Below are 23933 nucleotides of genomic sequence, written 5' to 3' on the forward strand. Positions count from 1 at the left end.
AGAAGAATAGATCAAATAATGATCCCACAGAAATGACTGCCTGTCTCCAGACTCTTGATATTGCAATAAGCAAGCCCTCCAAGGACGATTTGCGCATGGAAATCAATGACTACATTGAAAATAGAATGGAGAGAAATCACCGTGGAAACTTTGTGAAGCCTAGCCTGCAATAGTCGTGACTTGGGTGAAGAATTCATATTCTTCTGCCAGGATAAAGTCACTGGCAGCTGTGTTGCCAATGCACTACGAGCAGGCTACATGCACATGAAGTGCTCATTTAAGGAGAGCTCTATTGCTGGACATGAGAGATTGGGGCCAGTCATTCAACAGGAAATGGAGTCTCAAGAAATTCAAGCCAGAATTAGGGGTTTGGAGAGTTATGACGATGTTGCAGAAGAAGATGACATGCCTGTATTTGAATAAGTGTAGATTTTTGTACGTGAATAAATGAATAAATGTAGATTGTTGTACATGAATAAATGTAGATTGCTATATGTGAAAAAATAAGACATCCCCTGAAAATAAGCCCTAATGCATCTTTTGGTGCAAAATTAATATCAGACTCGATCTTATTTTCTGGGAAATACGGTATGACTGGTTCTGGGTAATTTTTCCCCCAACTTTGAAATATTCCCTCCCTTTTCTTTCTTTCTTCCTCTTTCTCACATTGACATTGTTATTTGAATGATGTATCTTCATATAAAGAATCAGGCATTTCCAGCTAACAAGGGACTTAAAGATGACCTGCCCCAACTTCTATGGAACAGAAAGTTAACGGCAGAACTAAGACTGGTACCCAGAGTGCCTCACTCCCAAGACCAGTGTCCTTTCCAGACTGTAAACCACACTGTAAAACAAGTCATCTAGTTTATCTAATCATAGACTGGTAAAACTAAAGTCTCACTCTACCAAATGCCTCCCTGAAATTCTCAGTAACTATTTCCATTAATTTTCCCTGGAGACCTAGACATTTCCTGGGCCCAAATATCTCTACAGAGAAGTTGGCTCAAACAGCAAACTAATGTGTATCAATATTTGGCCAACACTTGATGTTGATTGATATCAAGGAAATAAATCTGATATTTGTGTGCAAAGAAAAATGACCTAGTACACGTGTAATGATGATTTTATACTAAATAAATCTGTCATCTATATATTAACCACGAGGTTCAATAGGTTTCATGACTCTAGTAATAACTGTCTTTTTAAAAAGAAATAGTCGCTTACATGTGTTTAACACTTGTCCATCTACAAAGCATTTTCAAAAGCCAGACTCCAGGATCCCTAAAATACATCGACCCACTGGGAAAAGGATGCCTTTTAGAAAGAGCATGTTAAATGAGACGGTTGATCTGTGGGTCTATATCATGGGCCCTGACTAAGGGCCTACTATGTGCAAGGCTTGACTGTGTGGAGGACCCCCGGAAGGGAAGATGGCCCTGCCCTCAGGGTGTGTCCAACAGACTTGAGACCTATGTGCAAGTAGGGGTGACTCCCTATCCTACAAATCAAGCCTGGCCATCCAGTGACTACCCGGACAATGTGTCATTTTCTCAAAGTGAGGGTCATAGAAGCCACACAGCTCAGCATCACCTGAGGACCTTCTGAAAGAGATGTAGTCTGGGCTGCACCCCAGACTTGTGGAATCAGAATCTCCAGTTTCAGAGCAGGGAGGTCTGCATATTTATAATCTCTGTACTTAATTTCGGCTTCCACTACAGTTTAAGAACTACTGTCCTCGGAACTGAGGTGGCCTCAGAATACGTAGGCTTTGTTCTGGTCTGTGAAATGATTAGTAGAATGTGGCTGGAAAGAACCAGCATATCAAGTGGAATAAACAGCCAAGGCCAAGTCCCAAAGGAGGGAAGCCCCAAAATGAGTTCAGGAGGAAACAGGAAAGCAGTTTGGCTAGATTCAGAAGCTTTTAAAATCTAAACAGGTAACCTTATTGGGTCCCAAGTTACTAGCTTTATCAGACAACAATTTACATTCTGAGGGCAAGTCTTACAATATGGGATGACTAGAACTCAGCACCCACGATTCCAAAGTTCTTCACTATTGTCCTTAAATAATGAAAACAGATTCCCCTGATATTCAGCTCTCCACTTCTGGGCTGTATAAATACGGCCTTACTGAACAATAGATCGGTTTTGGGTTTTTTTAAATGTCTTTGAAAGCCAAACAGAGCTCCAGTTTCTTAACTCTCCCCATATTTAACAGGAATATAATTACTCAGCAGTAATTAAAAGATTCTGAGCTACTCTGTTCACACTGTATTTGGAAGATATTTGTACTTTGGAACCTACTGGTACTAATTAGAGCCTCTTATTTTGCAATCACTCATAATTTGTTTTTTCCTGAGCTAATCTCACTCATGAATGTGTGATCAAGTTAAACTCAGCTCTTCATTAGTGTGTGTGCCGACCTCAGTTCCAAGCGCAGCCAGTACATAATTCCAGTTTTGTTCCTATCCCCTGCCAGAGGTCGAAAATTGCCGTGTTTGAGAAGATGTGGACATACATGAAGTCAGCAGAACCATCAGTGTTTGTGCGGACCACAGAGGAGGGGATGATCCGAGTGAGGAAATCCAAAGGCAAATACGCCTACCTTCTGGAGTCCACCATGAATGAGTATATTGAGCAGCGGAAACCCTGTGACACCATGAAGGTGGGAGGTAACTTGGATTCCAAAGGCTATGGCATTGCGACACCCAAGGGGTCCGCCCTAAGGTAAGTAGCCAAGATTTGCCTCCTTGGTACTCCTTCTCCCCACCCTATCTCAGGAATGAAGCTGCTGTGTCTGCCACACGGCTCCAATGCCACGACGCCACCTGTGCAGGAGGGCTCCTCTTGGACACCGGTGGGCCTGGGAGACTCCAGCCACCCAAGACCTTCAGCCCTGAGGTTGGAAATTGACCTGGGGGCTTCAGCTTGCTATGACTGCCGCTGCCTATGTGTTCTTCCTCATGCCTCACCTTTCCCCACCAAGTGTGTAAAACATCAGTCAACCTTGTGTTTCTCTCTGTCATGTGATCTGTAACACGCCATCCTTTACCAGACACCCCCGCATCCAAATAGGCCATGAACAGAGTTCTCCAGCAACCTGGATTCTTTGACAGAAAGTGGTTTGTAATGTTTTCCTCAAAAGAAACATAAACACATTGTCCAAATGAAAAATCAAATAGTATGAGTCCTGACACTTCGGCTGTTGAAATCAAAGTAACACCAAATGAATGGCACCATCTCTTCTTTCCTAGAAACTGATTTCTTTAGCAAGAAACATGTAGTTCAGTAAAGAAGCAAACTGGACTTTACTTTCACATAAAGCAGCTCTGGTAGTCATTCCAAACAGCTAAGGTAGAGTCCTATCGATTTGAAATCAGAAGACATAGATTTAATCCTGGGATTTACTACTGACTGTCTTACAGAAGGTAAGACTTACCATCTCCCCTACCTTCCGTCTTCTCATCTGTAAAGAGGGTCATCCTCCCAGCCCTTCCTAGGTCCAAGGTGATAGTCAGTTCAAATGGGATAATCTCTACAGAAGGTGAACGAAAACAGTGCAGTGTGAAGTCCCCTGTGAGACATTATGTCAGTTACAGAGGGAGTAACTCATTTTACGGAAGGGCGGTACGTGGTCCAGGAAAGGTAAGGGGTATTTTAAAGGGTTGCAAATGGATGGAGAGGGATTCTTAACCTATTTTGATACGACATCCAGAGCCACTCTGCCTCTACTTCATTCATTAATTCCAATAACATTGAGGCCTACAGTGATCTAGGCAGTAGGCTAGGAGCTGGAGCTACAATTTTCAACAAGACAGACATAGTTCCTGTCCCCATGGAATTACATTCTTGCAGGGAAGACAGACTTTAAACAGATGATTATTGTTTAATGGCTCGTGACGATGATGATAAGTACTGTGATAGTCTGTAAAAGGGTACCCAGAGGATACCTACTTCCAGCAACATGGCCGAACAAAAGACCCCCTATAAAACACCTAGATATGCTGGAAAAAGGTATAACAAATTGTCTTTTAAATGCAAGTTTGGAAGGCCCTAGGTCAGAAAAGGAAAAGGAAATCAAGACCAGAGTGAAAGCATAAGCTTTTCTGGTGCTTATTCTGGGGTTTCCCTAAGCAGGGAAAGCAAAGTTATAAGTTATGTGACAATCTATATGAACAAGAATCAGAAGTATAATTAAAGATGTACTAATATTTTTAAAAGAAAAAGGCACTATCATGAAAGACTCAACATATTTAGAAAGGATTTAATGAAGTACAAAAAATGTAATCATTGATATAAAATCTCAGTGGAAGGGTTAAACAGAAATTATACAAAGTTGAAGAGAAAATTAGTACACTGGGGGAAAAAAACTAGAGAAAATTCCCCAGAAGATCACACAGACAGTTATAAAAGATAGAAAATATAACAAAGAAGTTAAGAGACATGAAAGAGAAAATAAAATTCCATATGCATCTTCTATGAGTTCCAGATAGAAACAAGAGAGGATGGAGTAGAAACAATATTTGAAGGAAATTTTCTAGAATTTATGGAAAACATAAATACTCAGATTCAAAACTTATGAGTCCCAAGCAGGTAAACAGATGAAAATCAGCAGCTAATTTAATTGAAACTGCAGAACAACAAAGGCGGAGAAGATTTCAAACACACCCAGAGATAACAAGGTACAATATTGTGTGCAGGATGGGTGGGGCATGGCTGAGAAGATTTTTCCAAGGATGCTTTATTTCAAGCTGACACCTGACAGATTGGTAGGATTTAGCTGAAGGAAGTGAGGGGAGGGGAACAGAAGAGCAATCTAGGCAGAGGGAACAGCAAGTGCAATGGTAGGGTTAATAAACTAAGAGAAGCTAAGTGCTCCTGAAACACAGGTAATAAAGAGTAGAAAAAAATTAAGCTGAGATTGCAGAATGAAGTAGGGAAGGATTTTGTAAGGCATTTTTGTCCTTATTTGAAGAACAATAAAAACACATTGAAGAATTTTAAGTAATTGTCTGAAAATTAGGAAATAAAGATATCTGTAGGAGCGCAGGCACAATTGAATGTGACCTCGTGAAGGGAAACCAAATGGCCTGGTATTTATCAATCATGCATTTTTGCCTGGAAGAACTTAAAAGACTCTGTACAAGTTTAGGCAAAATGCAAAGGGGATCCAGAGGCTAGTGCTTGGCAAGGAAGAGACTTTTATCTCAGAAACCTGAAAGCATCACCCTTAGAAAGGCCCAAAGTAGAGAAAGCATTCTTACAGGCCTAGAAACGTCAAAGATGCTGCAGTGTTACAATTTACTGAAGGCTTTATACATCAAGGACATCATTTGATCCGAATACTTGGATGTAGAGTTAAGAAAACAAGGTGCAGCGATATCTAGTCAATTTGTCTAGTCAACAGAGTACTTCTGCCACCCCATCCTACACACAGGTGCCTGGAACAGGTAACAAACTCAGAAAATGTCGGATGTTTGAGTGACATGAAGCTAACAATCAGGTCATGGGGCACTCCAATGACTTTCCACTATAATAAAAGCTACCACGCAGTGAGTACCTACTGTACGCTACATGTTGTGGTATGAGCATTATCTCATAGAATCCTCATAACATCCCTAGGAAGTACCATTCGCCCCATTTTACAGATGAGGAAGCAGAGGCACAGAATTAGGTGACATGACCAGGTTTGCACAGGGGGCAGTCTGACTCCAGAGCCCTGGCTGTAACTTACTCTAACGCTGTGCGGGATTTTATGATTGCCAGCACCGTTAAAGGCAAGAGACTAGATTTATGCCAGGTTCTTGGTACCTACTCACTGGGACCAAACAATAACCATGAACTCAAAAAAAAAAAAAAAAGCAGACTTCTGGAGCCCTGAGCATTCACTCATTTCTCTGAGGACAAAAGATATAGTAGATGCTCATTTTAATGCACCACTGCTTTGAGTCCCATTTCTTCGAACAGTAATGTAGCTTTTATGGGTTTTGTATTCTCAAAGATTCCTTCTGGGATAAATGTTTTTAAAAAACTCAACTCTGTAACAAAGAAACACGTAATTCTATTGCTCACATCTCTGTAAGACATAACAAGCCATTTGTTGAGTGTGAGAAGAAAAAGCAAGAGAAAGGGCAAGAGAAATGTATGCACATATCCCGCATGCAGATCACTGATGGTTGATGTACAAGTCAACAATACCCAACTGATGCCCACAAGCTCCCAGCTCCTCCCAGGGCTCCTGTCTCTCCAGTGGCAACCTCTAGGAAACCCGTGGGGCTTCCTGACTCAAAAACAGAAGAGTAATGCTCATCCTAAGAAGGCCATGAGTTTCTGTGGGATTCTACTTCTCACCTCCGCATTAAAAGGAGTCATTCTATTAAAGCTGCCCATAGTGTAGAGGTTCCAGGAAACATACCATTGCAAAACGGCTGCAGGAAATATGAGTAACCCCTCCCCATCTCCAGCACACTCTCCAGCCAGGTTTTCTTCATACCTTTGCCTCACATGCTCCAGATAATGCCATTTCCCCAAGGCATGATTGAATACCAAAGACTCATCACAAATCAGATGCCACAGACACATATGCCTGCTCCAGCAATCTTAGATCCACTGATTTGCTCCCAGGAAGCCATTCTACATGAGAGAGGTGGAATGTGAGAAGAGTAAAGGGGCAGTACATGTTTCTTCAGGTCCCCCTGAAAAAGGGGATGACATATGCTGAAGGACAACGCGGCAGAAGAAACCAATTTTGTCTCCACATTATTTAGAATTGTAGAACATACTTTCTTAAAGACTGTTCAGCCTTTCACAAAGCTGCAAACTCTTTAGAAGCATCTACACGACATGAAACAAATAGAAAATGATATTGAATGTCAACTTGAATTGACAAAAAAATAAAAGAAATCAGTGTCTGTGCTGCAGCAAGCTGCTTCAGGATGCTGCAGGCGTTGCTATGGACGTTTCTTCTCCTGGGAAAAGGTGAGGCTTTTGCAGCCCTCACAGGCAGAGATGCTCCAGGCATAATGCCTGTATTTGCCTCAAGAAAGGACTCTCCTGGCAGTCCTCCTGCAGCACTTGCTCTCCTTCGTGCCAATCCTCCCCACACCTGTGGCCCATTTGCTCTTCCTAACCTGCCCGAAACAAGCTCCAGATTCCTCCAAGGCAGATCACCCAGCTTTGCCTCAGAGGGCCAAATGTGCTAAGGCCCAAATGTTCCTCTCAAACTTGCCAAATCTACTTGGCAGAAGCCAGGCCACAGTCCCTACCGAGCCTTAAAAGTGTTAGTGACAGAAGGGTTTTTTGGTGTTTTTGTGTGTTGTTTTGTTTTGTCTCTTCTGCTCTGGAAACAAATACTCTGATGAAGCAAGGTGGTTCAGTGTTTGATTTTTCCATTTGGACAGGCGGTGTTTCTTTGAAACAGATGTTGTTTGTTGGCTGTCACTGCATGTTTGGGGTTGGGCGAGGGGCTGAGTTATGTTTCTAAGTCCTTAGATTGTGGATAAAGACCAACGCAGCCTATGCTGGTCACAAGGGAAAGGCAATTGGTAAATCCACTAATTATGATCGATTGGCCTTTTTGTTGCCAGCTCAATGTATCTTCTGGTCTGCACTGAAGTCTTTTTCCTTTGTTATGATAAATACTCCCTTCGGTGAGAGACAGTGTGTTCAAATTTTCTAAGTAAGGAGTCATGGCCCATCTTTTACTAATCCACGAAGGAATCCACACCAAATTGGCCTAAGTTAAAACATCAACTAATGATTCCCTTTCGCAAAGTATCTACCAGTAATTCAATGGATTTGCTAAGAATTATGCCCTAATCAAGACACTGGTCAAAGTGTGGTCTTTACCTGTGACTGTGTTATGTGGAGTCTTCTCTGGTCTCTGTGATCATGACATGCTTATCTCCTGTCACACGTTTTGTCCATGCCAGATGTATGGGCCAAGGGGACAGGAGCACAGTGCAGCTGCTTAATGGGTGGTGGGCACCCAGGACGTTCTGAGACCCGCCCCCTGTGCTTTCCATTCGACTTCATCGATTCTTTTCTGAATCCTTCTCCACACAGTGCGCTGTGCACAATGCTTAGGCAGCAGTGGTGACAGAGATGCAATCCCCGCCCCTAAATGATGCGTAATCCAAGATGGCTCATGAGCAGAATGACACAGACACCTATTATTCTATCCAATGCCATAAGCGAGTCAGAAACACTCAGGAGGAGAGTGAAGATTTGAATGGCAGGTTTTGCAAAGGTTTTGCAGCAGAGGTAACAACTAATATAGGATCTGAAGAATGGTGATAGACGAGAAGTGGGGAGAGGGTACTCCAGATGGAGTAATAAACCCAGAAATGGGAAAACATAGGGCTTGTTTTCAGGAACAATGAGGGGTCCACTTTAACTAGAGAATGTATTAATAAGTAAGAGCAATTGGTTGTGGTCATACTGTGAAGCTTTCCGATATCTCTGCATATTTGATTTGCTGTCGGTAGGGGCCACTGACGTGGAGGGACCCTAATGAGACAGTTTTCTGAAGATTATCCTGGCAGTGCTTTGCAGTATGAATCAGAGAAAGGAGGATCACAGGCAGGGAGGTGATTCAGAAAGCTGCTGTGGTCATTTGGTAGGAGATAATGAATGTGGTGACAGGTCATAATGGGATGGGGACAGATGGAAGAAGTGGCTCTATTTGTCACCAGTCATAGCCTTGGTAGTTTGAGAAAGCAGTGTGTTCTGTGAGCTTTCTGGGATTTTTGTGCTCTGCCTAAGGCCTGACCAGGTACAAACTGATTCTGGCAAGGACAGAAAATGGGTAGATATGAGGTTTACCTCGCAAAAAGAATTGTTGCCCTCTCCTCAATTTTACCTCTGGGATGCCTACAAGGTTGAGAAAGGCATCACTTGTGAGGGGTATGGAATTCATAGTACACGAACAAGAATGATGAAAGCTGCCAATCACCTTTTCCCTCTTCCTGCTGCATTGACTATAAGTTGCCTACATGTGCTTTTTTTTTTTTATTTTGACATTAGTTCAAGATTGATCATCAGCATTTTAGTCAAATTGACATTCCTACTGAATGTACTTTCTTTCTTCACACAACCCTATGCTGAAAAATATCTCCTAAGAACCACCTGCCCCTACAGGCATCTGTCTAAAGGAAGGAGGGTGGTTAAGGCCATGACTCAGGAAAAGATATCACAAAGTTTTATGGGGAGAAGTCTCATGTCCAGGGATTGAGGGTCTCCTAGCTGTCCACCTCCACACTGGCACCATCTGACATGATTACATCTTCAAGCTGGTTCAGTGGGCCTTTCTTGAACACTTTTTTTTTTTTTTTTTTTTTTTTTTTTTTGCCTATCACTGACCTGAGTGTTCCAGGGGCCATTGAGAGAGTTCTCTGCTTTTCGAGAGTCACATTGACCCAGAATATAATTGGGAAACAAATAAGCAAGTGTTGTCTTGTGTGGTGTTGAATCTATTACTCTAAAGAACCATTTCCCCACTTTAGTATGTATCAAAATTATCTAGGGAAGGTGGTTTTCAAAATGCTCCTTTCTTGACTCTAATTCCTGAGATTACTGATTCTGCAGGTCGAGGGTGTGCAATTTTACCCAGAAATGTGCAGTTTTAACAAGTCCTCCAGGTGATTCTGTTAAAAAGTAGACAGCAAGTCCACTTTGGAAAATAGGGCTAGAGGGCAGGGAACAGAGATGTACAAGTGGTCTGAGGAGGAGGCCATTCTGAAAGAGAAAGAAGACTAATAAGATGGGAGCGTGACAGGGAAATTGCACTGAATGGTGTTGAAACAATAATCCTTGAAGTCAAACAACCTCAATTCAAGTTCAAGGGCCATTACTCTACCAGCAGCTTGCCCTAGCTTAATAACCACTGTAACTTTATGAGCCTATTTTACTTCCTGTAGAATTGGAATAATATTTCATTGCACTTGCTTTGAGTTTTGATAAAATAGCATAAAGTGTTTGTCACAGAGGGTACTCATTAACGATAATTCTCCACCCCATCCTCCTCCCATTAGACCTACCAAAAACTCACTGTTGAGTCAAATAAGTTATTTTTTTCTTCCTTGTGAAACCAACTGTGGTCATCAGAAATGTACATGAGCCCTACCCTCAGCCCCCTGCATTGGCTGCATTAGAAACAAAATGCCTCTCTCTGAGAACAATTGGTGGTCCTCCCCCGTAGAGAACACACTAAAAAAATAAAACCCTGATATTTCTTCTCTCCCTTCCTCCCTCCCTTTCTCCCACCCTCTTCCCATAGTATAGTACTGGTACAGGGCCTGCTGCTGAGAATAAATACAGTATGTCCCAGGGAAATGACAGTCCGTTTCAATTGGTCCTTGCCTCCTAATGGGTAGCCAGGGATGCTCGTTGTCATGGTAACCCCGTGAACTCTGTGACCCAGGTTGGGCCTGATCAGAGGCAAAGCTCTTTGAGCAGAGAGGCTGGATTTGCCTGCATCCTCTGAAGAGCTGAAGAGAGAGGAAGAGAGGGAGGGAGCTGGGGGGGGGGGATGAAAGGGGAGAGAGAATAAAAGGAAAAAGGAAGGAGAGAGGGAAGGAGGGAGGGAGGGAGGGAGAGAGAGAGAGAGAGAGAGAGAGAGGGGACTGGAGTTTTACCAAAGGAGAGGTGCGTCAATACAGAAGCCTCTCAGGTCAGGACACTTGGGATGGATCAGAGTTCCAAGAAAGCCTCCTATGAGACAGGCGCAGTAGCCCGGTGCCCAAGTCCAGGCAGGGGACTGACCGGGGCTTGATTTAGCATTTTCAGTAGTGGTGCTGGTAACACCTATTGTTAACGAAACGATTTTACCTAGCACTGACTGATCCCAGGAACCTTTAGGAAGTATTTGAGGTGCATTAGCTTATATAATTCTAACGACAACCCCGTGAAGGTAGCATTGTTTTCATCTTGATCACACAGTTCAGAACTGAGGCACAGAGAGGTTCCAGAAGTTGCCCAAGATTACCTGGCCTGGAAATTGAAGAGCTGGATTTTCAACCCAGGCAGCCTGATTCCAGAAACTCTTCTCAACCATTAGGCAAGAATGCCTTCTCAAAGATGGAAGGAGGGAAATTGTGAGGAAGGAATGATTATTTGGAGACTAAAGATTATTTACTATCCCCTCCATCACACACACACACACACACACACACACACACACACACAATTTTATTTAGTCCTATCCAACCAATATACATTTAAGAAAACGGAGGTTCCACAAACAGAAATGGCTCCCTGTCTGCTCAGCCTGAATTCCCAAGGGAATCCTTGCCTCCTTTTTGTACCATTTGCGTCTGTGGGGCACACATGTCCTTCTGTTCAGGACCAAGGCCGTATCACAGGTTGATGTCTTTGCCCTATACCTAAAAATGGCAAAAGGGCACAGCCAATGAGTTTTAAGTTTCCCTGCCTGCCCATGACAGATAGATCCTAAACACCCCGAAAGATTTTCATGCTGCTCAAACTCTGTAGTGCTTTTGATTCCTTTCAACAATGAAAAGCAGATCATTTTAGACTGATCATACTATAAGTGTGTGGGGGTGGGGTGGGGGGAGAAGAGGAGACTTACATTCATTTCGTACCTACTGTGCGCTGGGTAATGCTTCTGTATTCAGTGCACTGGGGACGTTCAGGCATTCGTCTTCCCCTCCCCTTTTGATTTAGGTATTATCATTTCTCTTTCTCAGGTTAGGAAACTAAGATTCCGAGAGGGAACAGTTCGCCCAGGTTCTCAGGGATTGGTGAGAGGGAGTTTAACGACACAGCCTAACTCTGAAACCCTCGTTCTTTGCACATACCCACCTCTGTGCTAATGGAGGCACTCTCACTGGCTTTGCCACCAGAGAAAGGTGGCAAGGGTGGGTCTGGGGAGATGAACCCCAAGAGAAATGAGTGGCCTTAACCAAGACGAGAATAGGTGCCCAGCATGGGTTTACCTGCCAAAACCCTTCTTTCTTCCGCTGATACACAAATTGCTTTCTTTTAAGAGGCTGTTGCTGCCAAAAATAGTATCTTTCGGTTTTTTTCTCCCTCTCATCGGCAACTTTGCTTCAGTTTTTTTATTTTTATTAGTTTCAGGTGCACAAGACAAAGTAATACTTAGACGTTTATCATTTATATCCCTCACACTCTGTGGACCCCCCTCCCCACATCCACTACCCCTCTGACATCGCACCGAGCCATCACATTTCCACTGTTTCCACTCCCAATGCTGTACTCCGCCTCTTGTAAGTATATACATACATATGTATACATATATATATAAATTATAATAGGCATTTATTATTGTTCAGCTTCAGGTGTACAGTGCAGTGATCAGGCATCTACATCTTCCCTGAGGTGGTCTCCCAAATGGGACACGGGTCCATCGGATACCCTACAAAATCTTTACATTATTGATTACGTTCCCCAAATTAATTTTCAAAACCCCGTGGTCATCTTGTGGTAACCGACTGTTTTCTACTCCCCTCACCTTCCCCCTTATCTCCACCCCCGCCCATCTAACAACCCGCAGTTTTTCCTCTTTGTCTCCAAAACTGTTTCTGATTAGTTCATTCACTTATTCTTTTCTTTAGATTCTGCATATAAGTGAGATCATATGGTATTTCTCTTTCTCTGTCAGACTTATTTCACTTAACATAATGTTCTCTAGGTCCATCCATGTTGTTGCAAATGGTAAGATTTCTTTCTTCTTTATGGCTACGTAATACTCCATTGTACAAATGTACCACAGTTTCTTAATCCAGTCATCTACCGATGGGCATTTTTGTTGTTTCCATGTCTTGGCTATTGTGTACAGTGCTGCAATAAACATAGGAGTGCATAAATATTTCTTGAATTGGAGTTTTGGATTTCTCCGGGTAGATGCCTAGCAGTGGAATTACTGGATCATAGGGTAGTTCCATTTTCAGATTCCTGAGATACCTCCATACTGTTTTCCACAGTGGCTGCACCAATCTGCAATCCCACCAACAGTGCACTAGCATTCCCTTTTCTCCACATCCGCGCCAGCACTTGTTTGTTGATTTATTGATGATAGCCATTCTGACTGGGGTGAGGTGGTATCTCATTGTGGTTTTTATTTGCATTTCTCTGATGGTTAGTGAGGTTGAGCATTTCTTCATATGTCTGTTTGCCATCTGTATGTCCTTTTTAGAAAAATGTCTCTTCAAGTCCTCTGCCCATTTTTTAATTGGGTTGTTTGTTTTTTTGGAGTTGAGTGAGTTTTTTATAAATTTGTGATATTAACCCCTTATCAGATATATGATTGGCAAATACCTTTTCCCATTCAGTAGGATCCCTTTTTGTTTTATTGATGGTTTCCTTTGCTATGAAAAAACTTTTCAGTTTGATATAATCCCACATGTTTATTTTTTCTCTTACTTCCCTAGCGTGAGGGGATATATCAGTAAAAATCCTACTCCAGGCAATGTCTGTGAAGTTTCTTCCTATATTTTCTTCTAGGTATTTTATGGTTTCAGATCTTACATTTAAGTCTTTAAGCCATTTTGAATTTATTTTTGTATATGGTGTAAGGAGGTGGTCCAGCTTCATTTTTTTTTGCATGTGTCTGTCCAGGTTTCCCAGCACCATTTATTGAATAGACTGTCTTTACCCCATCGTACATTCTTGCTTCCATTGTCATAGGTTAAATGGCCATACAGGCATGGATTTATTTCTGGACTCTCTATTCTGTTCCATTGATCTATGTGTCTGTTTTTATGCCAGTACCATGCTGTTTTGATTACTGTAGCCTTGTTGTATAATTTGAAGTCAGGGATTGTTATACCTCCCACTTTGTTCTTATTTCTCAAGATTGCTGAGGCTACCCGGGGTCTTTTATGGTCCCATATAAATTTTAGGATTATATAGCAACTTTACTTCAGATTTTCCTAGCCTTTTCCCTTTTCTAAGATGGCAGCGTCTGTAATACAAAGGCAGACCAGGAGGGACAAGGTCTGGATACTTGTCCCCAGGTCTGCCACTCAGGGCATGTCGGGGTGAGAAGCCAATATGCTTTGGTATTGATCAGACCCTCATTCAAACCCTGCCTCCTACGTTTACAACCATGTTATCTGGGGAAAGTAGCAAGCAACCATATGGACCATCGATTGATGGTTAGGCTACTGAAGTCAGGGCTGAATGTCAACCCAGGTCTGCCAGTTAATGACACGTCTCGGAGACAAGTGACTTCACCTCCCTAAACCTCCGTTTACCCAAAAATGACAACTGGAGGTCACACTAAGTATTTACTTGGATGTTTGTTAAATGATTAAATGAGGTCATGCGAAGTGCTAGCACAATGCCTGGCACATTTTTAAATGACTAAGAAGTGCTAACTATCACTAGTTATCTCCCTGAGGCTTACTTAGTGTTCTCACCATCCAAAGGGGGATCCCACTACAACCTGCATGGGATTGTCTTGGGAATAAATGAAATCACTTCTGAAGAGCTCATGATGCTAAAGGGCTCCTTGAATAGTAACCCCCTATCCTCCTCTAGTTCTTCTTTCCCTTTCGCTTCCCCTCAGTGCTCACCATCTATCCTGTTAGTCTGGGATCTGACCCAAACGCATAGTGATTGCCTTCTCCACTCTGAGCTTCTTTTCATCGCAATGAGATGGAAATCTCAGGATTCTATGAGACAGAAATGTTCAAATGTGTAGTTTTATTCCCTTTTACACTCGGTGCCAAACTTTTCAGCTAATAGCCACGTTGCTTTCTCCCACATGTCTGAAACATAGGAAGCTCCTGAGCAAAGCCTGGTCTCAGACAGCAAGCAGAAAGGCGGGGGGTAGGGGTAGCCCTGAGTTAAGCCCCTACACAGAAATACCGGGCCCTCTGTTCAGTAACATTTTGTGAATGCACCACGGGTTGAGATCCTGGCTCAATAATCATATCTAACCAGCCTCTTCTTCAGGCGGAAAAGGGGCAAAGGCCCCGGTAAATCCCTCACCAGAAGCACCAATGTCCTCTGAACTAGATGGAGGTGGTAAGCCAGCAGCGCATCGAAACCAAAGAACATCAGGCAGGGAAATTTACATGTGTTATTCATTCCTCCTCAGCCCAAACACCTAGCAGAAAAAGAGCATAAGGACTTCTCAATCGCATTCTCTATTCCCATGGGAATAAAATTTACTCCTGGGAAGGAATATTTACAAAAGAAAAAATCCATAGCATTAGTCCAGCCAGTCTCTGTGGCTCACAAACATGAGTTTTCCCCACTCCAGATCTTTCCTCTTACTGATTCCTTCTTCTCTCTGCCTCCATTTCAAAGTACAGTTCAGTGAAGCAAGGGCCAGTGCCTCACAGAAGCTAACAGAATATTTAGCATGTAGGAAACTACCGTTGATTGCTTGTCCTATGGACCGATTCCCATCTCACCAACTTCCTTGGACATGGTAACTTTATGAGCATGGTATCAAAGCAGTTGATGTGTCTGGTCCGTCTGATTCATGACAACCAGTCTGCTGTACAGACCACGTGACAGATTAAACCGACCAACTCTTAACTCGCGGTCTGTTTGGCCATTACTAGTGAACTGAAGGCAGCATGAAAGTATGTGGCCGGGATCATATAACTTAATTCTAACAATGTTTCAAGCAAAGATGAATAAACTATGACATTGGCATTCCCAAGACACATCATCTAAAACAAGCACGGCAACTTCAAATGACCCCAGGGTCAAGGTAAAGAAAATGAGTAAAATGGACCAGGCTAAACCTGTACGTGGTTTCCTCATTTTTAATAGTCATGAGTACAGGCAATACTTACTCTACTCTAAGCAACAACACCACAGTGCAAACACTATGGTAATGAATAATTATAGTTCATATTTATTAAGCACCAGCTCTATATGGCAAAACTCTCTAAGCATTCATATACATTCCCTAATTCATGGAATACCCACAAGAACTCAATGAAGTAGGTACTGTTGAGAACTTCATTTTATAGGTAATGAATCAGTGGCACAGAGACGTGAAGTAAATTGTCAAAGGTCACACAGCTAGTAAGTGGCAGAGCCAGAATTTGAACCCAAGCAGTGCAGCTTCAGAGCCTATGCTCTTCCCCACTCCAGTATACCGTAAATAGAAATATCCCCAGACAGTATCTGGGAGATCATAGGAAAGGAAGGGGACTTAGTGAACAAAAGAGTACACGCCTGTCTAGAGAGATCAGCCTCCACTCAGTCTGGTCTAATATTGCCATGTGGGAATGTTGCCAGATCTCCTGGTTTTTTCAAAAGAAACTAGAAATCTTGATTTTGGTGTAAACTATTCAAATGTTTGAGTGGTAGTCACAGTTAAGATAGAAGGAGAGAGAGAGAAGACACCAGCCAGTAATGACTAAGACTAATAAAAAGAAAAGAGAGAGGAAGCACCATAAAGATAGATAGCTCATAGCTCAATAGGTAGATAAACAAGGCACAGTGGGAAAACCATGCAGGGAGGGGTTAATATCTTGCCCTTCCCCAGGATGGGAGTTCTAGGAAGGCCTCCAGGAAGAGGCAGCAGTCCCTGAACAGGGCCTTAAGCCAATGGGGAGAATATCTATGAGCAAGATAGGGAGAAAGGTATTTCAGGTACAAGATACAGCAAGCACACGGTACAAGTGAAGGGGAGAGTAATTCGTGCATTCTTTTTCAATTTTGCTATTGCTGTTTTCAGCAGGGAATCATTTTATCAAACAAAATCTCTCACGGAATCCACTGGAAAAGACAGATTGGACTGGAGCTGCTGAAGCAAGAGCTAAGAGACGAGAGGTGGCAGAGGAAAGGGGGAGGAAGAAGGGAGAGTGAGAGCGAGGGACAAGTTCAGGCCAGGCTGGAGGAAATCATTCTCCAACATTATGACCCTGTGTATTTTAAAGTCCACGAGAAATAATGGTCCTGCAGCCCTGCTCAGCATTCTGTTCACATTGATGTCTGCCTTTCGGTGGCCAGTCCTTAGAGTGGGCCCAGCTTTTCTTCCTTTCATTGAACCAGAGCTGACTGAGATGAGACCCGTGGGCTGGCTGTCATCCTGAACGGTGTTTCCACTCCCTCCACTAATTGTGGGGAGATTTTCATTCATTCCCTCCAGTATGTTTTGTCAAGCATCTCCAAGGTGCCTGACACAGACCCGAGTGCCTGCTGCTGCTGGCACATGGTTCTGCATTACAGGACCAAATGTGGTTGGCTGTTAGCTACAAATGAACTGTGGACACCTGCTTGTTACCATATGAGGCCGGCTGGGGGTCGAAACGCCTCCGAAATGCTTTCTGTCTGTAGAATCGCTGCTGGAGGGGCCAGGCTTCAGATCCCCATTCAGCTCTGTGCTGTATCAGAGATCTTAGCCCCAAAGAAAGTTATAGGGCCAGAAATACATATCAGACATGTAAAACCTGTGTGCAGTTTCTGGGGATTCAAGTAACCTCTGATTCAAGTTTCTGGGGATTCAACATACATCTCAGAAATATAAAACCACTCCTTCATTCAGCGCCATTTATCAAGCAGCCACTGTGTTAGCTAGTAAGCTGGGAGCAGGGTGCCTACCATTGAAAGCTCTCAATCTGCCTGGAGGAGCTGATGGTGGATAACGGAGTGATGGGTTTGTTGTCCGAAGTTGAGGAAATTGTGGCAGGACAGAAGGGAAGCCCTGACCCACTCTGCCTGAGGACACTGCATGAGAATTTGCAATGAACAACGTTATGTTAGAGTTTGTAAGATGAAGAGGGTTCCACAAAGTGGCAAAGTGTTCCAGGTAGGGCATGAGTCAATACACAAAGGTGTGGCTTCAGTGGCCAATCCAGCCACCTGCATTTATCCAGAATTAATCTTAAAGCACTTTCCCATCTACTACCTCATTTGATCCTCACCCTACAGGCAGCTGGAACAGGAGCATGTAATTATTCCCATTCTACAAGTGGGAAAACTGAGGTATCGTTAGGGTGGCCAACTATCCTGGTTTGCCTGGAGTTGAGAGGGTTCCGAGGACGTGGGATTTTCAGTGCTAAAACCAGGAAAGTCCCAGGCAAACTGGGACCAGTTGGTCACCCTAGCTGCAGTCACAGGACTTGCCATATAACTTAATCAGAGAGATGAGTGAGGGACTCAAATCAGGCCTTAGACTCCTTCCTTCGGCATCTTCAGAATCTTCGTCTCAGAGTAGAGAAATTAAGACAGTGCTCTATATGTGTGCTTTGTTTTTCTTTCTTCTTCTTCTTTTTTAATCCAAATTCCTTTGTTTCGTCTTGTAAAGTCAGAAAGCAAAGACAGGACCTCTGTCCTCTGGGTGGCTCACTGCCTGACTCACAAGATCACGGAACTATCTCTTACTTAAATACACTCCAGAGGGAAAACCACCCGGAGTGGTCACAGGTAAAGGGAATGTTGAGCCTACCTATGTTCCTTAAGGATGTCTCCATTTTAAATGAGGCTCCTGCTGTAACCCCACTAACTCTTTATTTCCTGCAGCTTAACCTCGCCCATTTTACTCACCCTCCCAGGTTACTAGGCAGGCAGTCCTAAGGACCCTTAGCTTTCTTCCCCATCAGTAATCGTGTTCAGCTTAGACGGTCACATGGACAAACTGACAATGTCATAGCCTGGACTAAAGACAGAACGAGCCTTTCAGACCCCTGTCCACAAGGGAGGTGACTAAAGGAGTACTTCCAGGTCCCAGGTCGATAAACACCCCATCCTGCTCTGGATTCAACCACCCTCCCCCCGGGCACAGCAGGCCCTACAAACTTTGGTTCTTGCTTGAGGCGGAGGCTCCCATTCCCAGCAAAGTTGCAGAAACACCCAAAGACTGTTTCTCCCCAAGACCCTCAGCAGCAGTGGTTCACTCATCCTCCGCAGGCGTACGGAAGAGAGGCTGCTACAGCCCAGCCAACTGTAAAGGGAGAAGGGACTTTGCAGTGACCCACTATCTCCATTATCGTTGGACCTTCTTGACAGAGGGAGCACCCTGGGCCTCGGAACGCGCAAGCCCCATGGAAGGGAGAGTTCGAATGACCATGCTCGCTTGTACACTGGCTTTTCGTCCTGTGCAAGGCAATTCCCACCCTTCGCAGTCCCCCTAAAGGTCTTTAGACCACACTCATCAGTAGGGGCATCCTGGAGGGCACCTGCAGAGCCCCTTCAAGTCTCTTCCCCTAGACCTGGTTCCCAGTGGTTCCCAGACCAGAAATGTCGTGGACCAACATAAGGCCAAGAAAGGCAACGGGAAGGGGGAAGGAGAGACATTGGACAATGTTTTCTGTTGCCAAAGCAAGACATTCAAAGAAACAAAACCAACAATCACCACCTCTCAACATCATTTCATAAGAGAAGAAATATAGTAACAAGAAAAAAGGAAGGAAATAACTGCACATAAAGAACTGTCTTTTAAATGGAAAAGTTCAACTTTCGGAAAACTCACTATAATTTCTTATCTTCCCTCATTTTCCCATTGATGAGTGAAAACCTCATCACTAATTGGCCTGCATCATTTGACCAGCCTTTTGGGAACCACTGACTAAATCCCAATTTTTTATCTAGTCCATGAATTCTCTCCATGTTTTTACTGACAAACAGTTGTCCCACCACCAATGTCCCACCACATTACTACTTTTCCAACAGCCATTCCCAGAGAGCTCTAACAGCTCCAAAGTTTGCCACCACCCTGCGCAGCAATCTGTGTCCCTGTGGCTTGTGTGCCTGATCTCATTCTGCCCTCCAGCATCTCAGAGAAAAAGTCTCGTTCCTCTTACAGTCCCTGGTTTCCAAGTGGGCGCTGTTTACTTTTCAGTGACCCACTGTCTCCGTTATCCTCGGATCCAGGGCTCAAACTTTTTATCTTGTCTGTTCCTGTCATGAGTCATTTTATTGATTAATGAATTGATACGCATGTACTCACAACTGACTGCTGGATATAGATGGGGTGCTGGCCTGAGGCCACTCCCTGCTGAAACACTTTCCTTGTCTCCCTTGCCCACAGTAAAGTATTGACTCGTTAGCAGAGGATTCACGACGTGGACTCGGTCAGCCGTTGGAACCTAACCTCCCGGAAGTTATCATCAGAACCCACAGGCCCTGTGCTGGCTAGCTCTAGGCATCTGATTTTACTTCTCCCTTTCCACAGAGCACTCGCTGATGGTTTTCTAACTCCCACCCCTTAGCAGAATCGACCGCTCTACTTTTTCAGTGCTTCCTTAACCTTTCACTTTAAAATCAAGTAGTCTTCCGTGACCTACTGAGAAGCTTTTCTGCTTCCCACACTCGACTGTACATTCCTGGAAGGATGAGGTTTATAACTTGTTTGATTCTTTCTTCCTACTAAATACTTAGCACACTTAGTCCTTGACACTTCATTGGCCCTCATACATATTTGGAGAGTTGACCCAAAGACACCAACTCTTTATAATCAAGTTAAAGACTAAAATACACGTGAAATGATAGTCGTAGGTAGAGCAATGAATGGCCTGCTAGGTGCCAGGGAAATTTAAAAGAAAGATCAATGAGAAATCAAGAAGTGTTTCAAGGAAAATTTCAAGGAAAACATGGGTAGTGGTGCAGGGTAACCGGGTGTTAGGAGAGAAGTTGAGAAAAACAAGGTGCAAGCACAGAGAAGCAAGTGAAAATACTGGTTGAAAGAAAGCAGCATGCTTAGCAGCCTAGTCTGATTAAAACTGAAGCTTCCCGGGGTGGGGAGGAAAGGAAAAGCATATCATTGCAGGCTGGGAGTACACTCCAGGGGTTATTTCATCCAACACTCCTCAGATTCTTGAATTCAAGATTTCGAAGGAAAGAGTAGAGGTGTAGACAGTTGCTTCAGAACTGAAGCCCAGAATTCCTTAGCCTTTCATAAGCTGAGGCCCAATTAAAACCATCTGAAAAATGTCCCTTGACTGCGTTTTCCAAACTTCAATCTCCCTTCAAGTATATGATAATCGAGCTTCTACACAGTAGTAAAGTTGAATGCATGGTACTTTTCTGAGTACACGTCACCCTGGAGACTCCTTGCAGAGTTCCAACTCCTTCCTCCCCAAGACTTCCAAAGGTAATTCATTGATTCGAATGCTCCCATGGACTCATCAGCTCCTGAGGCCGAAGGGCAGGGCTCAGGTAGTTGAGGGTTTCTTCTGCTCGTTGGCCCTCTTGGAGAATAAATGTCATGCACATCACCATGTCAGTGATTACGGGCCTAGCTCCAGGCTCTGATGACCCAGGACCATCACCTCTTCTGCTGAACATCTGTCTGAACCTGGGAAATTTTAGATGAGTCTTACTCTGCAGAATTAGGACCATATCTGATTCCATTTTGTGGCTTTATGTTTGTTTTGCTCTGTGCTAAGCACAGGACTTGGCATAAGATAAGTCTTACTTGAGATTTAATTAAATAAGTAATTATTACAAACATCCTTTGAGGCCTTTATAAATCCTTGCTATTAATTCTTGCAGTTCTATTTTTTTATTCAAATTATAGTGGAAAATAAGAATAATGCATGTAAACTCATTCACTCTAAAGGACGTCCCTTTATTCTGAAATGTTGTCCTTCCTATTTCTTTGGTTTTTTTGAGGATCCTTAATTCAGTTAGAGGAAGGTGATGATAGATGGTAGTTGTTCTCTGTAAACATTTTTACTTGGCAAAATTAAGATTTAACACACATCTATATTGGTTCTCCTACCACTCATCCATGAAATCCAGATATCTGGAAACGACTGCTAGTCTAGAGGACAGCCTCTACTATCCAAAACCCTGGATTTTCCAGATATCTGAGTTCTTATCTTCTTAAGCTCTTGGCTTTTGTTTCAATGTAATATTTTAAGAAGGAATTATTTTTAAATTCATACCTCTTTAAGTTGTTTTGAACATGTTGAACATAACCTTTCTTGAGGACTTTGTCAGTATCAATTACCAATGGCACTGGATTACAATACAGTGCATCTTCCAGAGGGCACATCTTCATAGGGCAGTTTGCCAGAGGCAGGATAGTCCCAGGCTACCATTCTTCTAGCACCATCATTTTTGGAAAGAGAGAAGGAGAGAAGAAGAGGAGGAGGAAGAGAAGGGGGAGGAGGAAGAGGAAGAGGAGAAAAAAGGGAAAAAAAAGAGAGAGGAAGTAAGGGAGGAAGAAAGGGGAAGGAAGAAAGGAAGGGAGGGATGAAGGAAGGGAGAAAGAAAAAGAAGGAGGAAAGGAGGGATAGTGTGAGAAAGGGGGGAAAAACTGCTTTGGCCCCTTCCTTACAGTCAAGTTGTAAATTAGCATCTCATGAAATGGCCTATGATGAGGCTTTTCTCATTTGCTGTCTGTGCTCTGCTGTGAGCCTGGAGAATAGAGATCCTTGGGTGTTACAACAGTGTGCCAAGTAAACATTTTTTAAAGGACTGGGTTGGGAGAAGGCCTAAGTGACCACTGGAGGGGATGTGTCCCTGCATCTTAGGAAAACTGGAAAGTACAGTGGTTACATGCTTGGACTTTTGTCACACAGAGCTGGGTTAGAGTCTTGAGCAAGTTATGTATCCGTCTGTGGAATAGAAGTAGTAATAACATGACAACCAAATAGGGATGTGAGAATTAAGCAAAATAAAGCATCTAAAGTACTTAGTACAATGCCTGGCCCGTAATAGCCCTCAGGAAACACACATGTTAACTGCTGCGATCATCCTATGATCCTGTGCGTTTTCTCTGCATCCTTTCTGGTCCTTTTCGAGACACAAAAGATGACATGAATTGGGATTCTGTTCATTCATTTGGAGAAAAAAAAAATATTTCTCAAGCTCTTGTACTGCATGGAGTATCTTTTACTAAATGTTGTGGGGAGGGATCTGAAAACAAAGGAACTACCATCTCTGCTCTGGGGCGCTAACAATCTATTTGTGGAGACACAGTCAATACACCGATCAGCTAGAACAACATTACAGCATAAGGGACCAGAGTTCAAGTCCAGGGAATCATCCAGGAAGGGAGACATTCACAAATGAAATATAATTCAATGCCTTTTCTGGCAGTCTGGTTTTTGATCTCATTGTGAGATCATAAGCCACAAATATAGGACATACACAAATGTTTCCCACATTTCCCATTGTGGGGCTCATTCTATAAGGATTATTCACTTTCTCCAAACACCTTTTCACACTACTGACCCCAAACTGGATTCTGTGTCTAAGGGAACAAAGAGTAGAGGCTTGAGACAGAAAAGTGATCTGATAGGTCACAGCAAAAATGAGAACTAAGAATTTGGTAACACCAGCCTTGATGCTCCCTTTCCATGGCTCCCTGTACCTTCTTCCCCTCCAGTACAGTTACCCTCTGTCCCTGCACCGACACCGTGCCCTCTCCCACTTTGAGTCTTTCTACCAACTGTCCCTTCAAGTGGAGAGACAGAGGCGAAGGAAGAGTCAGGAAGCCCAGGCAGTGGTTGTATATCTCTGCCATGAACTTACCTCCGAAAGACTCTCAGGGCCAGTCAATGCCCTCTGTGTGTTGTCAAGCACAGAATGGATTTTAGCTTTTTTTCTTTCTTTTTTTTTTTTTTAAGAGGGAGAATGAGAGAGAGAGAGAGAGAGAGAGAGAGAGAGAATGCACGCTTGAGCATTGGCTCACAAAAGGTATCTAAAAGACTAAAGAGTGTATTTCTGGGATCTGTTCATGGAAACTGTTTTCCCAGCTTGAAAATTGCCACGTTTAAACTCACAATGTGGGGGTAAGTGAAATCATAAATACTTTCACTCCTTTTTAGGCAACAAACAGCATTTGGAGTCTTCCTCCTTTGCCTGTGGGGATCCACATGCCACAGTCTAGTTAGCTGCCCACCCACTGACAAACATAAATAAAAGGCAATGGTTGTAGTAAGCGGAGCTCCCAGGAGTCAAAAAGAGTTTTCCAGGGAGGTATCGACATGCTTCTTATCACACCAGAGTCAACCAATAGCCAAAGTTTAGTTC

The 23933-nt window shown here is 43.3% G+C and overlaps 1 protein-coding gene across 2 annotated transcripts in view; it reads left to right on the forward strand.

Moving 5' to 3' along the window:
• Positions 1-23933, forward strand: part of GRIA1 (glutamate ionotropic receptor AMPA type subunit 1) — a 283850-nt gene that overhangs the window by 239930 nt on the left and 19987 nt on the right. For both annotated transcript variants that reach the window (XM_081034833.1, XM_081034834.1), the window contains exon 13: positions 2482-2729. In XM_081034833.1, the coding sequence (XP_080890959.1) occupies positions 2482-2729 (248 nt within the window). The remainder of the gene's footprint in view (positions 1-2481; positions 2730-23933) is intronic.

Source organism: Rhinolophus hipposideros (genome assembly GCF_964194185.1).
Source record: "Rhinolophus hipposideros genome assembly, chromosome: 23".
Classification (NCBI taxonomy): domain Eukaryota; kingdom Metazoa; phylum Chordata; class Mammalia; order Chiroptera; family Rhinolophidae; genus Rhinolophus; species Rhinolophus hipposideros.